General features: G+C 39.1%; 1 protein-coding gene across 1 annotated transcript in view; it reads right to left on the bottom strand.

Moving 5' to 3' along the window:
- The window catches only part of OTOGL (otogelin like), a 183,013-nt gene that overhangs the window by 23,982 nt on the left and 136,327 nt on the right, over positions 1–22,704 (bottom strand). Inside the window, exons 42-51 of the mRNA XM_061415623.1 lie at positions 17,943–18,132; positions 15,429–15,643; positions 10,773–10,914; positions 8,100–8,285; positions 6,485–6,697; positions 5,906–6,010; positions 4,828–4,935; positions 1,264–1,365; positions 331–435; positions 205–245 (exon numbers count right to left, since the gene is read on the bottom strand). Of these exons, the coding sequence (XP_061271607.1) occupies positions 205–245; positions 331–435; positions 1,264–1,365; positions 4,828–4,935; positions 5,906–6,010; positions 6,485–6,697; positions 8,100–8,285; positions 10,773–10,914; positions 15,429–15,643; positions 17,943–18,132 (1,407 nt within the window). The remainder of the gene's footprint in view (positions 1–204; positions 246–330; positions 436–1,263; positions 1,366–4,827; positions 4,936–5,905; positions 6,011–6,484; positions 6,698–8,099; positions 8,286–10,772; positions 10,915–15,428; positions 15,644–17,942; positions 18,133–22,704) is intronic.

Genomic DNA, 22,704 nt, shown 5'->3' with positions numbered 1-22,704 from the left:
TTGAACTGAACTGAACTTCCTATCTCTAGCAAAATATAAAGTTGACTGCTCCCTATATCAAAGCAGATTTCTTTTAATTCACTTAACTACAACTTAAAGAGAATAATTCCATTTACTCTGAGAAGAAATCAGAAAATAAAGAAATAAAGGAAGAAAAAATTGATTTATATTATATTAAAATGTAGTCAAAATATGTGCTCTTACCACTTCACAAGATGGCATAACAAGATTTTCACAGCTACATTCTAAAAGGCAAAAATCAACATGTTTATATTGATCATAACATACTAATACAATGTAATAAGATTTTAAAATATAAATATTAGTTACCACAATGCCATGTTGGACAACATTGACCAGATACATTTTCTTTCACAAGATTCATATCTTCTGCACAGTTGAATAGAGGCATAGGACAAAGATTTGGCTCACACACTAAATTAAAAAAATAACATGGGTAAAGATTAATTTCATTTAAATGCTAGTTTTCACTAGCTATCATTCACTGCCATTACTGATGTAGTGGGATCTCCCCAGAGCTGCCCACCCACCACCCATTTGCAATGTGTCGATAAGGACAGAACAAAGGACTCACAACAGATTCAACAATACTAGTACAGCTAGGACATGCTCCTTTGCTCAGGAGCCCTGAGAAATGGCAGGGGCGCAAGAAGAGAAAGGAATGAAAAGGGTACGGAATCACTTGGAAATCTGGAAAGTCTAGAATGAGGAGAAACGTCATAGCTAATCTATTTTGGGGAGGTACAAAATTGTCCAAGAAGCATGCTATATTTAATATGCTAGAAATCAACTAAGGTCTGATATAACCGAACGACTAACATGCACTGGCCTGAGGCTTCCCTGGTGATCCCGTGGTTAAGAATCTGCCTGACAATGAAGGGGACATGGGTTTGATGCCTGGTCTGAGACGATCGCATATGCCCTTGGGCAACTAAGCTTGAGCGTCAACTACTGAGCCCACACTCGAGAGCCCATGCGCCACAATGAATGTAGCCTACGTGCCTACAACCCATGCTCTGTAACAGAAGCCACCCCAATGGGAAGCCTGAGCACTGCACTGCAGAGCGGCCCTTGCTCACCACCACTAGAGAAAGCCCGCAGGCAGCAATGAAGACCAAATGCCTCCAAGACTAACTAAATCAAATAATTAAAAAGTAGCTTTAAAAAATTTTTAAAAGAGGCGCTGGACTTCTTAAATGCCAAACATATCTCAATATTTGTAATTAATTAAAATATACTTACCACAGTAATACTGAGGACAACAGAAGTGTGTAGTATTAAGATCCACAGTGAGAAATTCTCCGTCAGTACACAGTGGAACAGGTTCAGTGCAAGGTTTGCACACTAAAGATGAAACAAAAAGGCCAAGTCATGGCTGAGTTAAAAACAAGCTAGTTATAAGTTCAAATTACTGTACACATATAAAATCAAAATGAAGTACATTATATAAAACAAAACAGGAAACAAGGAAAACACGCATTTTAAAAACAGATCTCCTTATTTGGTCATAAAAACAATACTATCTGAATGTATTATTTTATACTTTCCCAAGCACAGTGATATAAAAGAACCATCTTACCAGAAGTATAGGACATTGAGATTTCAGGAATAATTTGTTCTTACTGATGGATCTCAATCAGTGGTATTGATCGATACCATCAACTGATGGTATCTCAATGGATCAAAATACCATTCATTTACTAAAGTTTTCTTAATTCACTACTCTTGATTGCTCCAATTTATGGATGAACAACATAGTAGGCACATGTTCTTCTGAACCCTTAGTATCCTTCTTCCAACTTTGATAATAGATCAGATCAGAACAGATCAGTCGCTCAGTCCTGTCCGACTCTTTGCGACCCCATGAATCGCAGCACACCAGGCCTCCCTGTCCATCACCAACTCCCGGAGTTCACTCAGACTCACATCCATCGAGTCAGTGATGCCATCCAGCCATCTCATCCTCTGTCGTCCCCTTCTCCTCCTGCTCCCAATCCCTCCCAGCATCAGAGACTTTTCCAATGAGTCAACTCTTCGCATGAGGTGGCCAAAGTACTGGAGTTTCAGCTTTAGCATCATTCCTTCTAAAGAAATCCCAGGGCTGATCTCCTTCAGAATGGACTGGTTGGATCTCCTTGCAGTCCAAGGGACTCACAAGAGTCTTCTCCAACACCACAGTTCTAAAGCATCAATTCTTCGGCACTCAGCCTTCTTCACAGTCCAACTCTCACATCCATACATGACCACAGGAAAAACCATAGCCTTGACTAGACGAACCTTTGTTGGCAAAGTAATGTCTCTGCTTTTGAATATGCTATCTAGGTTGGTCATAACCTTCCTTCCAAGGAGTAAGCGTCTTTTAATTTCATGGCTGCAGTCACCATCTGTAGTGATTTTGGAGCCCAGAAAAATAAAGTCTGACACTGTTTGCACTGTTTCCCCATCTATTTCCCATGAAGTGGTGGGACCAGATGCCATGATCTTCATTTTCTGAATGTTGAGCTTTAAGCCAACTTTTTCACTCTCCACTTTCACTTTCATCAAGAGGCCTTTGAGTTCCTCTTCACTTTCTGCCATAAGGGTGGTGTCATCTGCATATCTGAGATTATTGATATTTCTTCCAGCAACCTTGATTCCAGCTTGTGTTTCTTCCAGTCCAGCATTTCTCATGATGTACTCTGCATATAAGTTAAATAAACAGGGAGACAATACACAGCCTTGAGGTACTCCTTTTCCTATTTGGAACCAGTCTGTTAATTCATGTCCAGTTCTAACTGTTGGTTCCTGATCTGAATACAAATTTCTCAAGAGGCAGATCAGGTGGTCTGGTATTCCCATCTCTTGAAGAATTTTCCACAGTTTCTTGTGATGCACACAGTCAAAGGCTTTGGCATAGTCAAGAAAGCAGAAATAGATGTTTTTCTGGAACTCTCTTGCTTTTTCCATGATCCAGAGGCTGTTGGCAATTTGATCTCTGGTTCCTCTGCCTTTTCTAAAACCAGCTTGAACATCAGGAAGTTCACGGTTCACATATTGCTGAAGCCTGGCTTGGAGAATTTTGAGCATTACTTTACTAGCGTGTGAGATGAGTGCAATTGTGTGGTAGTTTGAGCACTCTTTGGCATTGCCTTTCTTTGGGATTGGAATGAAAACTGACCTTTTCCAGTCCTGTGGCCACTGCTGCGTTTTCCAAATTTGCTGGCATATTGAGTGCAGCACTTTCACAGCATCATCTTTCAGGATTTGGAATAGCTCAACTGGAATTCCATCACCTCCACTAGCTTTGTTCGTAGTGATGTTTTCCAAGGCCCACTTGACTTCACATTCCAGGATGTCTGGCTCTAGGTCAGTGATCACACCATCGTGATTATCTGGGTCGTGAAGATCTTTTTTGTACAGTTCTTCTGTGTATTCTTGCCATCTCTTCTTATTATACTTTGATAATAACTCTCAGTGAATTTGAGGAAATGCCCCACCCACACAGTCTTAGAGTGACTCTTAGTAAAGGTGCCTCACTCTTATCAGTCTTTGTGTAGGAAAAACCCACTTTAGATGAGTCAGAATATCTTTCTATAGCCTTTGAGTCATAGAGGCACATCAAGACAGGAAATAAATGGATGTGGCTGACTCAATCATTAGTGACTGCCACCTAGAGAAGCTGGTTTCTCTCCTTCCCAGGGTTTGGCTGTTCTGCTTCATCTCAATCCTACAAAATCTTGATCCCCCAATTCTCCCAATAATTGGCTGTGTATAGGCTATGCAGCGGAGAAGGAAATGGCACCCCACTCCAGTACTCTTGCCTGGAAACTCCCATGGATGGAGGAGCCTGGTAGGCTGCAGTCCATGGGTTGGCTAAGAGTCGGACACAACTGAGCAACTTCACTTTCACTTTTCACTTTCATGCATTGGAGAAGGAAACGGCAACCTACTCCAGTACTCTGGCCTGGAAAATCCTATGGATGGAGGAGCCTGGTAGGCTGCAGTCCATGGGGTCGCTAAGTGTCGCACACGACTGAGCGATTTCACGTTCATACATTGGAGAAGGAAATAGCAACCCACTCCATTGTTCTTGCCTGGAGAATCCCAGGGACGGGGGAGCCTGGTGGGCTGCTGTCTGTGGGGTCGCACAGAGTCAGACACGACTAAAGAGACTTAACAGCAGCAGCAGCAGCAGGCTATGTAGAATCAATCAGTTGTTGCCATTGCAGTCAAAGAAACTTAAATTATACAAAGAGAAGTGCTGTGATCTATATGGGTTTATCTGAAACCTACATTCATCACCAGTCTTTGATATGATAATTCCCCAACGGAATGGAAAAGAGAGAACTGTTTATTTTTGAAAGTCCAGTTCATCAGACAGAATATACAGCACCAAATATAGTCATTTTCTAGACACCTTTCATTTCTCTTTCGAGATCACTGTGCTTACACATCCCGTACATATCCTATACAGCAGATGAAGTTTTAAAGAGTTACTCTGCTTAGTAGAGTCCTTTATTTACTTAGTTCTTCAGGAAAGTCAGGACTAAAATTTTTCTCTAAAAAGAACTATGTGCTAGCTTTATCTTTTAATTGATTATATTATCTTTGATTAGGTTTTGACTTATATACATAGTCTCTGTCAATAGGGAAAAGTAGTACTAATTGTAATAATTATCAATAATCATTTAAAATGCATATCTTTTTTTCTACCACTCTAGTTGAATTTTATTTGGTTACCGTGAGTTCCATGAAATTCACACCAAATAAGAGATTTTCCTTTGATCTTTCCTCTTCTTCCAAGAAATGATCTCACAAAACACTTACCACAGAAAGGAGAAAAGCAGCAAGTCTCTTCCTCTTGAACCTGAATCATGAATTGATCTTCTCTGCATTCTGGTATTGAAATTTTGGGGCATTTGAATGGGTCACATTCTGCAAAAATGCAAAGATATTTGGAAATTTATATAGAGTAAAATGAATAAATGAAATAGTGTGGTTCATTTCTCTTTGAATTTAGTAATAATTAGTTCATTTAAAAAATCTTAATCTTAGAAGAAATATATAGGCAATAGCAGGTTATTAATATAAAAAATAAGTATTTTACATAAAAATATATGTAAATAGACATTTAAAATATATATATACTTTATCTTAATCATATACACATGATTAATCATCTATATACATGTATATGTTTGTGTATATATATGTATATATACTGCTATAAAATCTCAGAAGAAATATATAGAAAATAGCAGATTTTTTATATTTAAAACATACAAATGTACACAGTTAAAATACATATTTCTACTAAAATTAAGATCTTTAAAATGAACTAATTATATTGATGCTTTTGAACTGTGGTGTTGGAGAAGACTCTTGAGAGTCCCTTGGACTGCAAGGAGATCCAACCAGTCCATCCTAAAGGAGATCAGTCCTGGGTGTTCATTGGAAGGACTGATGCTGAGACTGAAACTCCAATTCTTTGGCCACCTCATGTGAAGAGTTGACTCATTGGAAAAGACTCTGATGCTGGGAGGGATTGGGGGCAGGAGGAGAAGGGGACGACAGAGGATGAGATGGCTTGATAGCATCACCAACTGGATGGACGTGAATTTGAGTGAACTCCAGGAATTGGTGATGGACAGAGAGGCCTGGCGTGCTGCAATTCATGGGGTCACAAAGAGTCGGACACGACTGAACTGAACTGAACTGATAATCTATATAATAAATATAATTAAAGTTCATATACATACATATTTACAAAGAAGTCATAGGTTTAAAAAGAAAACTACAAGACAGTTCTACAATCTGATAAATTTATTTGTAGACACAAAAATGAGAACCTAATCCACTACTCTGAGTGAACAATGCATCTCACTTTTCCTAGTTCATTACTCACCACATTGGTACTGTGGACAGCAAGAAACGGGGCTATGGCCAACAACCAGTTTTTGACTATTTGTACATGTTGGAATGGCAGTTTCACACAAAGTCATGTCACATCCTGGAAATAATCAGAAATATAAAAAAATTATGTGCACAACTAAAATCCTGAGGTTCTAACTTAAAGAAAGAAAAGGATTCTCAATATGCATGTTTTTACACTGCAATTAAACCCATTCAGCTCACAGAATGGTCATATGTGAAAAGGCAGCAGATTTAAGGTTACTGATTGCTGTCTTTGACTCTTGGTTATCCTAAGTCAAAGACTCCCAGACCCTTTATCTTGTCATGTCTTTCAGAATGTTATTAATTTATAATAGCTAGAGTTTTGCATGTCTGTTTGCAAAATCAACAAAACTATAATGAGGTAAAACTTGCTTTGAGAAAGTGTAAGTGACATTTATGGCAATAGTTACTTTAACCGTGTACATTTTTTTTTTAACACCAAGCATCATACATGCCCCGTTTTTTCTCAAAGAATATCAACATATTTTGTGGCATTAATAGACTGTAAGGCTTCAGCCTGCATACATACTGCAAACTTCCTTTGAACAGCAGGTCCACCTATCAATGAAGCCCAGGATGACTTCAGCTTCTCGTTCACAAACTGGCGAGGGCTGTTCATCGCATTCAGGTTCTATGGGAATGATGCTTCCATTCGCGAAACATTTGTACAGGGCACATTCGTCAGTGCCCCCATTCCAAACTTCACCAGCAGTTCGAGGCTGGTCTTCACTATCAGTGCATGCTTAAAAAGACAGTCAATGTTATATCACTTAGAACTTGGGCACGAAAATAAATCAAGCTGCGATGTTTTGACTTCAGACTGTGACTTGGTCCATGCGCACAGGGAACCCGTCATGTTATCTACCTTTTCGCAGCTTCTTCTTTTTGTTCATCAACTACTAGCTTACATTTTTCTTGAATGAACTTTTTGTAGTCCATGGAAAATATTTTTCCCTTCTACAACTGTCTGTAAATTTGCATGACCTCTTCTACAAATAAGATGATCTGCTAATTATTTTGTATTCAAGTCTCGCTAGTACAATTTATTTAGCTTAAACAAACTCAGTAACATAAATTTAAATTAGTTTTAAAATATTAACTATAAAAACTAAGTAGTATTAGAAAACAAGGTAGTCTCTACCTCACATTAACATGTTTGTCATAGCACAATTCAAAAAATTCCAGCTTTAAAATCTACATGTGAAAAGTAGGCAGTCAAGCAAATATTGTTTAATGACTCTGTTCATTTTATTATAAACATTTTACTTAATGACAAATATAGCCCTCTAGTAGTTCTTTAAGGATAATAAAGATAAATGAAGTGATCACCATATTCCAAGCTTCCAATGGACTTTTCTTTATTTACTACCAAACCAATCTCTCAGGTCCCTAAAAACAAATATAAGCATGCCTGTGTAGTCTCAAATTCTTCCACAAATATTTTCTCAATGGCAAATACAAACTTGTTTCTGAAACTATATATGCATTTGCTGCTGCTTGCCTTCCCCTTTAATTATAATCTTTACTTTTGACCATAACAAAGACCCCTGTGATAGATAAAAAGCGCTGTATGGCAATTTTCTCAGTTTTGCACTTTTTCAAATCCACAACCACCATGGAGACTATGTGTCAAAATGGGTTGAAAATGAAAGCAGAAATACTCAATGTTTTCTCCCAGATACTAACACTTTCTGAAACTTCTTGAGTGCTTATTTTTCCCTAGGCACTGTTGTAAAATCCTTTCTATTTTTTTGTGTATCCTCACACTAACCTTGTGGTATAAGTCCTATTACTTTCCACATTTTGCAGATGCACAACTTCAGGCTCATGTAAAGCAGAGTCATTAATACATGAAATAACTGGAATTTCAATTCAGTCCACATACTATTCTCTTCATTCTTAATTTGCCATATTCTTTTCCAGTTATTATAGGCATAAGTAGAAATAAAACATATTACCACTGAAGCCCCCAGTTTGGGCAACTTTGATTGAAATCATATTACAATCGAACAACATACTTGTTTCCTTTCCAACACTTGGGCGAACTTTAATTAATCCTTTCAGCACTTTTCTCCAAGATTTAAAAAAGTCTTATTTGTTTATTTCCTGGGTCCCTAAGGTGTTGTTTTTACTTTTCTGCTTACCACATTCTTTCTCTGAAATACATTGAGTTGAATCTGGCCTGTGAAGAATGGTTCCATTTTTGCACACACAGTCTTCTCTTAAATTCAAACATGAAGAATGTCCATAGAACCATCTGTTCAGACATGTTCTTGCTTCACAAGGTCGCACACAGGGTTGATATTCCTTCCCCTCTGGACAAGTCAGAGCTAAGAATAACCAAGGACAGAATTTGCTAATGATAAAAGTGACCTATTTGAATTCTAGTAAGAGGAAGAAATGTCAGTTTTCTCTCTGAAAGTAAATTTTTGCACACTTTCAGCCTCTTCCAAATCCATTTTTTAGTATTACGTATCCATAAATTAGAAACAATCAATGAGTATTTTTGAGCATCTTCCAGGTGTCCAGCTAGTATTAAGTTACAGTAGGGAAAGTTCATCTGATTTATATCAAATAAATACTACCAACAGGCAGCCCAAGTTTGGCTGGCATAAATATAGAGTCAACTATTATGAAGTTATGGCTCTATGCAGTGGGAGGAGATCCAACAGTCCACTCAGAATAAGCACAGAAATATGTTTTAACTATGCAACTCAACCAAGTCCTAAAAAAGAAAATTGCCGCATATTTAGGCTTAATCCTTCACTGTCAAAAGAATCTACTGTTGCTGAGCAGTTTCTAAACGATGTTTCAGAGAATTCGTGTTGCTTTTACATGCTCTTAAAAAGTCATACTCACAAAAAAAATGAACATGCAGATGGCAGGGGTGTAAACCAGTAAGATATTAGTGGAGAAAAATTTCACAATCTAGTGATATTGAAGATGTCATATGTTCCCAGTGAATCAAGCAACCCCACTCTTGAATAGTGATTACCTTTGGGGGAAAATACCCTGATCCTGGGGAAAACTGAAGGAAGGAGGAGAAGGGGATGACAGAGGACAAGATGGTTGGATGGCATCACCGACTGGATGGACATGAGTCTGAGCAAGCTCCTGGAGTTGCTGATGGACAGGGAAGCCTGGCATGCTGCAGTTCATGGGGTCAGAAAGAGTCTGGCACAACTGAGCAACTGAACAACAACACCTGGGGCTGTGGGGAGAGGAGAGGACTGGGGAGAGCACACCAGGAGCTGCTTTATTTCCGAAGTGGAATCATGTAACTAGAGTCTCCAATATATTATTTTTCTATGTATTCTACTTGGGGAGGCAAGAGATGAAAATGTTTCACTGTTGAGTATGGTGCTGGCTGTAGTTTTGTCAAATATGGTCTTTATTCTGTTGAGCTGTGTTCCCTCTGTACGCAGCTTGTTGAGAGAGTTTTATCATCAGTGGATGCTGAATTTTGTCAAAAGCTTTTTTTTAAAAAAACTATTGAGATGATTTTTACTCTTCAGTTGGGTAATGTGGCTTATCACAATGATTGATTGCAGATACTGAACCATCACTGGCATCCCTAGGGGTAAATCCCTTCATCAGAATGCATGATTCTTTTAACGTTTTGTTGAGTTCAGTTTGCTACTGTTTTATTGAGGGCTTTTGTATCTATGTTCATCGTGATATTGAGCTGTAATTTTCTTTTCTTTGGTGTCTTTTTCTGGTTTTTGTTATCAGGGCACACTTCTCTCTGGTCTTTAGAGCTCTAGGAGTGCCCCCTACACAGCCTATGTGCACGCCTTAGCTGTGGCAGCGCCCACTACTGTGGGTGCCCTGGTAGGCCAGGCTGGCCCTTGGCCAGGAGGCTGCAATGCCACAGTGTCTGGGGCACACTGGAGGCTGGGGCAGGCTTTCTGCATGGCTGTCTGCAGATCCTGAAAGGCTTGAGGCTGGCTCTGGCTCACTGGAGGGCAGATAAGCTTCTGGAACTAACAGACAAGGGGAGGATTCCAAAACAGTCTTTTGCCAGTGCCAGTGTGATCACAGAATCAGCTCCCAAAATGGATGCTGTCAGCATCTCCACCCCCAGGGGAGTCCTAGGTGCCTCCTGCCTTTCCTGGAGGCTCTCCAACATCAGCAAGTCGTTCCTCCCCAGGGCCCTTTCAAACTACTTCCTCTGCTCTGGGACTGCGAGCACAGGCAATTTTTGCATTTGCTTTAAGGGCAGAGTCTCTATTTCCTATAGCTCTCCAGCTTTCTCAAGCATAAGCCCTACTGGTTTTCAAAGCCAGAAGTTCTGGGGAGCCCTCTTCCTGGTGCAGAACTTCTAGGCTGGGGAGGCCAAAGTGGGGCTTAGACTTCTCACGTCTTAGGAAGGAGGTCTACAACTGTGTATACCTTCTGTTTGTGGGTCACAGACCAAGGAGTATGGGTCCTGACTATACTGTATCTCTGCCTCTCCCACCCATTCTGATGTTGTTCTTTTCTTATCTCTTTATCTGTGAAATATCTTTTCGGCTAGTGTTCTGGTCAGTTGCATAGATAGTTCATCTGTAAGTGTAATTTTGGTACGTCTGTTGAAGGAGGGGAATTCGGGGTCTTGCTACTCCATCTTCTTGACCCTCCCCCTTACTTTAAATTTATACCAGGATAAAAACAGAAGTTGCTTAAGGGGGAGCGATGACCTCTAACTATAGTTTACATTTACATTCATTTTATTCTTACAAAATTATTTTGTGATGAAAATAAAAAGAAAGATGTGAATGCAAAAAAACTGAAATGTTGGATTGTTGGAAAATACAGTTTGCAGTTGTACTACTTACAGCAGTAATCAGGTGTTCTCCATGGAATACAAATGCCAAACTTGTTGCATACAGCCACATATGCAGAAAGGGCATCACATTCATAGTTCCAAAAATAGGTATAATTGATCCACATCTTTTCACAAAAGTCTCGTGGTGAAACCTAGAGACACATTGTGCCCTGGGATAAGTTATGTTATTTTAGGTATCTGATGACCTAAATCAAATCCCTTATGATTATACAGTGGAAGTGACAAATAGATTCAAGGGATTATGTCTGATAGACAGAGTGCCTGAAGAACTATGGACAGAGGTTCATGACATTGTACATGAGGTAGTGATCAAGACCATCCCCAAGAAAAAGAAATGCAAAAAGCAAAATAGTATACTGAGGAGGCTTTACAAATAGCTCAGAAGAAGAGAAGCTAAACGCAAAAGAGAAAAGGAAAGATATATCCATTTGAACGCAGAATTCCAAAGAATAGCAAAGAGAGATAAGAAAACCTTCCTCAGTGATCAATGCAAAGAAATAGAGGAAAACAATAAAGTGGGAAAGACTAGAGATCTCTTCAAGAAAATTAGAGATACCAAGGGAACATTTCATGCAAAGATGGGCTCAGTAAAGAACTGAAATGGTACGGACCAAACAGAAGCAGAAGATATTAAGAAGAGGTGGCAAAAACACACAGAACTATACAAAAAAGATCTTTATGACCCAGATACCCATGATGGTGTGATCAATCACCTAGAGCCAGACATCCTGGAATGTGAAGTCAAGTGGGCCTTAGAAAGCATCACTACGAACAAAGCTAGTGGAGGTGATGAAATTCCAGTTGAGCTACTTCAAATCCTGAAAGATGATGCTGTGAAAGTGTTGCACTCAACATACCAACAAATTTGGAAAACTTGGCAGTGGCCACAGGACTGGAAAAGGTCAGTTTTCATTCCAGTCCCAAAGAAAGGCAATGCCAAAGAATGCTCAAACTACCACACAATTGCACTCATCTCACACTCTAGCAAAGTAATGCTCAAAATTCTCCAACCCAAGCTTCAGTGTTACGTGAACCATGAACTTCAAGATGTTCAAGCTAGATTTAGAAAACGCAGAGGAACCAGAGATCACATTGCCAACATCTGTTGGATCATCAAAAACACAAGAGAGTTCCAGAAAAGCATCTATTTCTGCTTTATTGACTATGCCAAAGCCTTTGGCTGTGTGGATCACAACAAACTGTGGAAAATTCTTAAAGAGATGGAATACCAGACCACCTTACCTGTCTCCTGAGAAATCTTTGTGCAGGTCAAGAAGCAACAGTTAGATCTGGACATGTAACAACAGACTTGTTCCAAATTGGGAAAGGAATACGTCAAGGCTGTATATTGTCACCCTGCTTATTTAACTTATATGCAGAGTACATCATGAGAAACCCTGAGGTGAATAAAGCACAAGCTGGAATCAAGATTTCTGGGAGAAATATCAGTAACCTCAGATATGCAGATAACACCACACTTATGGCAGAAGAAGAACCAAAGACCCTCTTGATGAAATGAAAGAGGAGAGTGAAAAAGTTGGCTTAAAATTCAACATTCAGAAAACTAAGATCATGGCATCTGGTCCCATCATCTCATGGCAAATAGATGGGGGGACAATGGAAACAATGAGAGACTTTATTTTGGGGGGCTCCAAAATCACTGCAGATGGTGATTGCAGCCATGAAATTAAAAGATGCTTGTTACTTGGAAGAAAAGAAAAGAAAAAGAAAAAGCTAGAGTGTATATTAAAAAGCAGAGACAGTACTTTACCAACAAAGGTCCGTCTAGTCAAAGCCTTGGTTTTTCCAGTAGTCATGTATGGATGTGAGAATTGGACTATAAAGAAAGCTGAGTTCCGAAGAATTGATGCTTTTGAACTGTGGTGTTGGAGAAGACTCTTGACAGTCCTTTGGACTGCAAGGAGATCCAACCAGTCAATCCTAAAGGAAATCAGTCTTGAATATTCATTGGAAGGACTGATGCTGAAGCTGAAAATCCAATACTTTGGCCACCTGATGAGAAGAACTGACTCATTGGAAAAGACCCTGATGCTGGGAAAGATTGAGGGCAGGAGGAGAAGGGGACAACAGAGAATGAGACTGTTGCATGGCATCACCGACATGATGCACATGAGTTTGAGTAGGCTCCGGGAGTTGGAGATGGACAGGAAAGCCTTGTGTGCTGCCATCCATGGGGTTGTAAAGACTGAGACATGATTGAGCGACTGAACTGAACTGAACTGAAGGCCCTAAGCTAGATTGATTTTTGATTCTCCAAGACTAAAACTATTTGGAGAATCAAAAGGTAGTAGCAAGTCAATATTTGTAACAGTTCCTCTTTGACCTTAGATCTTTAAAGTTGCCTAATATTAGATGTAACTTCTGAATTTATAATTGTTTAAACACACAGTTTAGATAAGATAAATGTTATCTGTGCATGCTAAGTTGCTTCAGTCATGTCTGACTCTTTGAGACCCTAGGGACTGTAGCCCACCAGGGTCCTCTGTCCATGGGATTCTCCAGGAAAGGATACTGGAGTGGATTGCCATGCCCTTCTCCAGGGGATCTTCCTGATCCAGCAGTTGAACCCATGTCTCTTACATCTCCTGTACTGGCAGGTGGATCTCATAGTTAAAGCCTATATATAGAAGCAAGAGGCGTCACCATGCTTAAAGAGATCAGAGGCGGGCAGTGTTCCAGCTTAGGACACTGCAGGCATAAAAGCCCATGCACAGGAAAATCTTGAAATAGTGAAACAGTTGAAAGGAGACTGAAATGCCTGGACCTTAGACAACCAGAAAAGTGTAGCACAAGGGGAAGCTGGAAAAGCAGGCAGGCCAAAGCACAAAGGAAATTATAAGCCCTGATAAGAAGTTAAGATGAATTCTAAGAGTAAGTGAAAGACCCCGAAGGATTTTAGGTAGAGAAATAATCCAATTGTGTTTCCATTTTCAAAAGATCATCTGCCTACTATGCGGACATTTGCAAACGAGGATGAATATTAGAAGTAGGAAAACTAAATAAACAGTACCCCTTCTTTTGCTGTCAAATTCACTGGGACGATCTGAAGGGAAAGCTGGGACTATCAGAGATTAAATAATATCTTGGGTTGCTTCACTATGCCTTGAATAGTCAAGCTGAAAAGTCTCCTGATTTAATAATCAATCTTATAAGTTCCCAGTTAAAAAAGCAATTTTTTTAAAGTTGTTATGCTTTAAAAAGATAGATTACAATGGCACTGAGATGAGTTTAAAATTATTTGCAATTGTTTTCATTTTTATACACATGCACTTTAAAACATAAACATTTAAAATGTATTTGCCTGCCAATCTCTGAGTAAAACTGAAGATGCACCATTTTTATCCCATGACTTTCCTTCAGGAAACTCATAGCACAGGCTGAGATCTATGGCGTCCACAGTCAGCAGAGGAGCACAGAAGATCCTGCAGAGTGGGGTCCTTCTGCTTTGACAGTTCACTCGCTCTCCTTCCCAGACTCCTCCCTATAGTCTTGCATTAAGCTATTTCAATGTTTTCCTAACACAGTCATTTCTAGCAACCCAGCTCTTGTCATACTGTTTTCTTTGCCTCGGTCTCCCTTCCTCCTTCTTCTCTCCTGGCAAACATCCTTCCAAATAATTCAAATGTCTGAAACTCTGGGAAGTCTTCTAATGTGGGCTCCTATTCATCTCCACAGTGTATACTGTGATGAATCTGTTCACGGACTTGCCTTCCTTCTAAACTTTTTGAGAGCAAGGAGAGGGTCTTACTCATCTTTGTATCATAGGAGTTATACTAGGAACATGGTTCCTAGTAGGTGCTTGATACTCGCCAACTTTTCATTTAATGATTCATGAAATGCTGTATTTGCTTGTCCTTTGTTTCTAACAGTGAATCCTTTTTTTTTTAAAACAATACAGGTTGTTTAAATATCTACTATTCTAAAGGAGATCAGTCCTGGGTATTCTTGGAAGGAATGATGCTAAAGCTGAAACTCCAGTACTTTGGCCACCTCATGCGAAGAGTTGACTCATTGGAAAAGACTCTGATGCTGGGAGGGATTGGGGGCAGGAGGAGAAGGGGATGACGGAGGATGAGATGGCTGGATGGCATCACTGACTCGATGGACGTGAGTTTAAGTGAACTCCGGGAGTTGGTGATGGACAGGAAGGCCTGGTGTGCTGCAATTCATGGGGTCGCAAAGAGTCAGACATGACTGAGCAACTGAACTGAACTGAATTGAGTCACCTAAAGTCAGGAAGTTAGAGACTAACAAAGAACAATTAAATTGAATATGTGGCAGATTCTGTTATAAGTCTACACCTGAGAGCTGACTAAAGCCCCACTGTCTTGGGTTTTATACTGAGTTATCGAGTGGCATTCATCTCTTTCCTCTGTAGGAATTTATTCATAGGACAACGTTTCATTTTTCTTGAAAGCTGGAGACACAGGTCATTAAAATACATAGGGGAAAAGATAGTTATTCTTCTTGTTCTGTAAGTCAATAAACAGTGAATGATTTTGAATTCCCCTGGGGATAAACTATTCTTAGTGGAAGAACATCATGGCAAGAACAAGAATTTATTGGCTTTTACTCTCAACATATCTGACACAACAGTTCTGATTTATGGTTGCTTTCAACTTACTGCATCATGGCATGGGGTGAAAACTCTTCTATTTAATAACTCAATGCAGTGACTGCAGTCTTGCTCAGTACAATTTCTAGCAGGCCTTCTTGTTGTTACTTTAAATGATTTCTCAATTTCCCAGCTCTCAATAAACAATTCTATGTCTTCCATATTTGTAATGATTGTGCCATTTTGCATCCTTAGATCATCATCTGGATCTTCATTGCAAATTCCTAAAAAGATGTGTGACATTTAGAAGAAAATGCTTTTAACTTTAACCTAGTATAGCCAGCAGAAATAAATCAACTCAATAACTGCTTTAAAATTAATAAATAATTTACTGAATCAAGTACCAAATTTATGTCCTTTGACTCTAATGTTGATGGATTTTTTTAAAAAATTACACATGGATTAAATTGTGTAGACCTTTCTTAACCAGGTAAGAAAGAAACCATGATCCTAGAAGTCAAGATTTGTGAAAAGATCATAGGAGAAGAAAGAGAAGATTGATTCTGTCTTAGTGCTCTTTCGCTATTACCACCATCTCCTAATTTAAGAAGTAGTTCTTAAATCTGACAAGGTATTCCCCAGCCTAGTGGGCATAATTTACTTTTTATCTAGTCAAGTGCAAAGCCAAGGGAAGTAGAAAGAAATGAACCTAGATCCTGATCATACCTTACCTGAATTCCACTCTACTCTAAGATATAATTTTTTCTTAATTCCTAAGACTCCTAGCTATAAAAAATATGAGTTAAACATTTTTTTCAAGTATCAAATCTTAATCCTCAAGCAGTTATATAAAGATCAATAAGGGTTTCAGCTGCCATAGTTGTGCCATACCTGTAAATATACAGGAGACTGAATACGGTGAAAAAAAAATAAATAACCAAAGCAAACAAACAAAAATAAAAATACCTCAAGTTAAGCCAACTATACTGTAAAATAGCTATTTTAAAAGTCTAAACTCTCCTGGGGAAAGGTAATTGCTAGTAAAAAAAAATGTATTCATTGCACCTCCAGCCACCACTCCTGCAGACTTCACAGTTCTTTGTAGAACAAGTTGTCAATATAGACCTCCCATTCTGGTGTCCAGGCTCAATTTGGGTCACGACAACTCTATCAGCCAGCACCCTGCTTTTCTTTAAAGAAACCACCTCTCTCCCACTGTAGAAGTTTAGAGGGTGATCTTTGTTAGCAAAAAGGTGACCCTAGCCCCTTCTCTGTAATGATTAGCTAAGAATCCAGTTAGCACGCTGTCTCCATAAAAGACAAGGTGACAGTAAAAGAAGAAAACAAGCATGAAAAGCAAACAGAAGTCATAGCACACAGAAGTGATAAACCAGAAAACATATGCATTCCCAATGTCTCTGAGTTATTATTCAGTGATACCTATTCAATTTTTATGCACACACAATTCAGTGCATACTCAATAACTATTTCCGCAACGATGACTTAAGTCACCAGAGAAGGTTGTGCTATGTTTAGCATGCTCTAAGCAGGCAAGAAAATTATCAACCACTTTAGCCAAATTTTCCACTAAAGGCTTTACATTTTTTAAGAAGAAATTTGGGTATTTCAGGCAGTTTGTTGAGAGCGAGGACCTGGTCTATTTCTTTTGAGTCGTTGGTATGAAGCATAAGGTCAGATGCTCAGAAACTCATCCATAAACTTTTACTCAATTAATATTTAGTGAGCTTAAAATAGGTATATTTGTGCTAAGCTAATATTTATTGACTGCATTAAACAATGTTTTCAGAGTGTTACATTAACTTTCACATTCAATTCTAACAACAATCTTGAAGGTGGATTTTACTATTCCCATCTGAAAGATAAGGAAACTGATGTTCACTTAAACATCTGTAAAGGGGATATCGCCTAGCAGACACCAGTCAGAATTTTTTTTTTTTATGTACCTAGAGATATTTCTAATTTGTTTCCTTTGGCTTGTAACTATGTATCTATATAACATATTGTGATATGAAACCTAAGCATAAAGGCACATCTAGGCTTTACACTTCATAACAAAACTGGGACTAATATTCAGAACATTGTGCTCCCTGAATATACCTTTCAAGATGACTTAACTAAGCTTTCTTTGATGTCAAACTTTAAAAAGTAAGTAAGAAACAAAGTTTTTCATCATTCTATGCCTCATTTTTATCACTTATAAATTAACACTGGTGCCTACTTATTAGGGTTACTGCTAGAATCGAATGAGATAAAGTTTGTAAAATAATGCCTGAGATTTCATTAATGCTTAATAAAGATGAGATAGTAGGAATGCAAACAGTATTGTAGCAACAGTGGTAAGAATGTATCTCTAAAAAACACCCAAATTGAACTGTATTATCTTGCTTCTTCCTTTCCATTTATAGAAAGACATTGTTTCCTTCAGTATTCACGTGAGGTACTGAAAGTTAGTAACATCTCTTCAGTCCAAATAAAGCAGGGAATGAGGGGCCAAAGCTGTGTAATGTGAACAGAAAGAAAACAAAAAAAAAAAGAAACAGATATTTGAAAAGCAGTGCTCACCACAAAGTCCTTCTGTATAGGATGACAAATTAAATTGAGAGCCAAAATGAATGTCTACGATCCCCGTAAGATGAGTCCACTTTATGATTAGTCCAGCTGGAGTAGTAATCACATACATTGAACCAGAATCCTCTATGGACAGATCTTGATTTGAAAAGGGCAAAGGCACAACAGCAGAATCCACCTCTACCTAAAATGACATAATGCATGTACACCTGTTAGAGCGATGTTTACGTTTTAATATACACCCTGTGGTGTCAGTTTCTCAGAACTCCTAAATTCTTGTATTGTTCTTTTGTGTCTTGTTATATTCAATATCTGGGGGCGTCCCAGGTGGCTCAGTGGTAAAGAATCCGCCTGCCCATGCAGGGGATGTGGCGGGAGCCTCGGGTTCAATCCCTGGGTTGAGAAGATGCCCTGGAGAAGGAAATGGTAACCCACTCCAGTATCCCTGCCTGGAAAACCCCATGAACAGAGGATCTCAGTGGGCTACAGTCCATGGGGCCACGGAAGAGCCAGACACTACTCAGCGAGTAAACGGCAACAGTGACCTTTGCTTTCTACAAAACCAAGCCTTCCTCTAAGTTCTATACTATTTTAATTTGCTTCCCTCAATATATGTTGATTACACTATTATTTCCTAATATAAATTTAAGATAAAGCTTTTTATCGGACTTCCCTGGTGGCTCAGACGGTAGAGCGTCTGTCTGAGGTCTTTAATCTGGGTTCTCTCTTTGATCTAAATAAGTGTTTCTTTACTTATAATGCTCATAACAACCACCTGTGAGGCTTGGTAAAGATTAGGATTTTCAGAAATTCTACTTTCCAAGTTTCAGCTGGATTCTAGATTTTATATTTTTAACACGCTTTCTTTGTAATATTACTATAAGCAATCTAAGGATTTTACTTTGAAAACAGTGCTTTAAATAACAGTGATGACAATGAACCACGAGCTATATAACTATCAGTAAAATTCTCAAATTTATACCTAACTAACCATCCAATTTCTAATCTTTAAATCTTCCTCATACTGCTACCCTCAAGCTGAAACATCCTTTGCCTGCTGAATTTCTACTCATTCTTTAAGATTTCTCTCAGGTGTCACTTCTCCAAAAATATCTATTTGACCCTCCTATACACAGCATTTAAATGAGCCTTATCTCTGTTTCCATGATATCTTGGTCATGACTCTTATCATTTTGGCTACTGCTGCCTTTAGTTGGCAAAAAAATTACACGTACGCACCCCACACACAACTGCAAGTTACTTGAGATCAGGAACTGTTTCATTTTATCACATAAACTCACTAAATGATTTTTTTTAAGTTAGTAAGTTTTCAACTGAATACATGACCAATCAGCAGTTCGGCTGAAGCTGAAAATAAGCCATTCCACCCAAATGCTCACAACCATAGTGCTGACCAGGTTCAAGCTTATTTCCCACCCACTATTATATACCAACCTTATGAAAGCCAAAGATACATATAGACATTCTAGCATCCAAAAAAGCCATGCATTCAATTTTAAGTTTCAGTTCAGTAGCTCAATCATGTCTGACTCTTTGTGACCCCCTGGACTGCAGCACAGCAGGCTTCCCTGTCCATCACCAACTCCCAGAGCTTGTTCAAACTCATGGCCATTGAGTGAGTGATGCCATCCAAGCATCTCATCCTCTCTCGTCCCCTTCTCTTCCTGCTTTAAATTTTTCCAAGCATCAGCGTCTTTTCCAATGAGTTAGTTCTTCACATCATATGGCCAAAGTATTGGATTTTCAGCTTCAGCGTCAGTCCTTCCAATGAAATTTCAGGACTGATTTCCTTTAGGATTGACTGGTTGGATCTCCTTGCAGTCCAAGGGACTCTCAAGAGTTCTCCAACACTACTGTTGAAAAGCATCAATTCTTTGACGTTCAGCTTCCTTTAGAGTCCAACTCTCACACCCATACAGGACTATTGGAAAAACCACAGCTTTGACTAGATGGACTTTTGTTGGCAAAGTAACGTCTCTGTTTTTTAAAACGCCATCTAGGTTGGTCATAGCTTTTCTTCCAAGGAGCAAGCATCTTTTAATTTCATGGGTGCAGTCACCATCTGCAGTGATTTTGGAGCACCCAAAAAATAAAGTCTCTCATTGTTTCCATTATCTCCCCGTCTATTTTCCATAAAGTGATGGGACCAGATGCCATGATCTTAGTTTTCTGAATGTTGAGTTTTAAGCCAACTTTTTCACTTTCCTCTTTCACTTTTATCAAGAGGCTCTTTAGTTCTTCTTCACTTTCTGCCATAAGGGTGGTGTCATCTGCATATCTGAGGTTATTGATATTTCTCCCAGCAATCTTGATTGCAGCTTGTGCTTCTTGCAGCCCAGCGTTGCTCATGATGTACTCTGCATGTAAGTTAAATAAGCAGGGTGACAATATACAGCTTTGACGTACTCCCTTCCCAATTTGGAACAAGTCTGTTTTCCATGTCCAGTTCTAACTATTGCTTCTTGACCTGCACAAAGATTTCTCAGGAGGCAGGTAAGGTGGTCTGGTATTACCATCTCTAAGAATTTTCCACAATTTGTAGTGATCCACACAGTTGAAGGCTTTGGCATAGTCAATAAAGCAGAAGTTGATGCTTTTCTGGAATTCTCTTACTTTTTCAATGATCCAACAGATGTTGGCAATTTGATCTCTAGTTCCTCTGCCTTTTCTAAATCCAGCTTGAACATCTCGAAGTTCATGGTTCACATACTGTTGAAGCCTGGTTTGGAGAATTTTGAGCATTACTTTGCTAGTGTGTGAGATGAGTGCAATTGTGTGGTAGTTTGAGCATTCTTTGGCATTGCCTTTCTTTGGGATTGGAATTAAAACTGCCTTTTTCCAGTCCTGTGGCTATGGCTGAGTTTTACAAATTTGCTGGCATATTGAGTGCAGCCCTTTAACAGCATCATCTTTTAGGATTTGAAATAGCTCAACTGGAATTTGATCACCTCCATTAGTATTTTTTCATAGTGATGCTTCCTAAGGCCTACTTGACTTTACATTCCAGGATATCTGGCTCTAAGTGAGTGATTACACCATCACGGTTATATGGGTCATGACAATTTTTTGCATGGTTCTGTGTATTCTTGCCACCTCTTCTTAATATCTCCTGCTTCTGTTAGGTCCATATTGTTTCCTTCCTTTATTGTGCCCATCTTTGCATGAAATGTCCCCTTGGTATCTCTAATTTTCTTGACGAGATCTCTAGTCTTTCCCATTCTTGTTTTCCTCTATTTTTTTGCTTTGGTCACTGAGGAAGGTTTTCTTATCTCTCCTTGCTATTCTTTGGAACTCTGCATTCAAATATGTATATCTTTCATTTTCTCCTTTGCCTTTTGCTTCTTTTCTTTTCTCAGCTCTTTTTAAGGCCCCCTCAGACAACCATTTTGCCTTTTTGCATTTCTTTTTCTTGGGGATGATCTTATCACTGCCCGCTGTACAATGTCAGGAACCTCCATCCACAGTTCTTCAGGCACTCTGTCAGGTCTAATCCCTTGAATCTATTTGTCACTTGCACTGTATAACCATAAGGGATTTGATTTAGGTCATACCTGAATGGTGTCATTGTTGTCCCTACTTTTTTCAATTTTTGTCTGAATTTTGCAATAAGGAGTTCATGATCTCAGCCACAGTCAGCTCCCCGTCTTGTTTTTGCTGACTGTATACAGTTTCTCCATCTTTGGCTACAAAGAACAAAGTCAATCTGATTTCAGTATTGACCATCTGGTGATGTCCATGGGATGTCTAACACATGTCTCTTGTGTTGTTGCAAGAAGGTTTTTGCTATGTCCAGTGCTTTGTTTGACAAAACTCTGTTGGCCTTTTCCCTGCTTCATTTTGTACTCCAAGACCAAACTTGCTTGTTACTCCAGATACCTCTTGACTTCCTATTTTTGCATTCCAGTCCTCTATAATGAAAAGGACATCTTTTTTTGGGTATTAGATCTAGAAGATCTTGTAAGTCTTCATAGAACTTTTCAACTTCAGCTTTTTTAGCATTACTGGTTGGGGCATAGACTTGGATTACTATGATATTGAATGGTTTGCCTTGGAAACAAACCAAGATCATTCTGTCATTTTTGAGATTGCACACATGTTCTGCATTTCAGACTCTTTATTGACTATGAGGGCTACTCCATTTCTTCTAAGGGATTCTTGCCCACAGTAGTAGATATAATGGTCATCTGAGTTAAATTTGCACATTCCAGTCCATTTTAGTTCACTGATTCCTAAAATGTCAATGTTCACTGTTGCCATCCCCTGTTTGACCACTTCCAATTTACCTTGGTTCGTGGACCTAACATCTCAGGTTCCTACGCAAGATTGTTCTTTACAGCATCGGACTTTACTTTCATCACTAGTCATGTCCACAACTGGGGGTTGTTTTTTGCTTTGGCTCCATCTCTTCATTCTTTCTGGAGTATTTCTCTACTCTTATCCAGTAGCATAATTCTCTACTCTTCCCCTACTGACCTGGGGAGTTCATTTTTCAGTGTCCTATCTTTTTGCCTTTTCATGGGGTTCTCAAGGCAATAATACTGAAGTGGTTTGCCATTCCCTTCTCCAGTGGACCACGATTTGTCAGAACTCTCCATTATGACCCGTCTGTCTTGGGTGGCCCTACATGGCATGGCTCGTAGTTTCATTGAGTTAGACACGGCTGTGGTGCATGTGATCAGATTGATTAGTTTTCTGTGATTGTGGTTTTCATTCTGTCTGCCCTCTGATGGAGAAG

This window comes from Bos javanicus, chromosome 5, assembly GCF_032452875.1.
Source record: "Bos javanicus breed banteng chromosome 5, ARS-OSU_banteng_1.0, whole genome shotgun sequence".
NCBI lineage: Eukaryota > Metazoa > Chordata > Mammalia > Artiodactyla > Bovidae > Bos > Bos javanicus.
The sequence above is the reverse complement of the archived record's forward strand: the minus strand, read 5'-3'. Positions and strand labels throughout refer to the sequence as shown.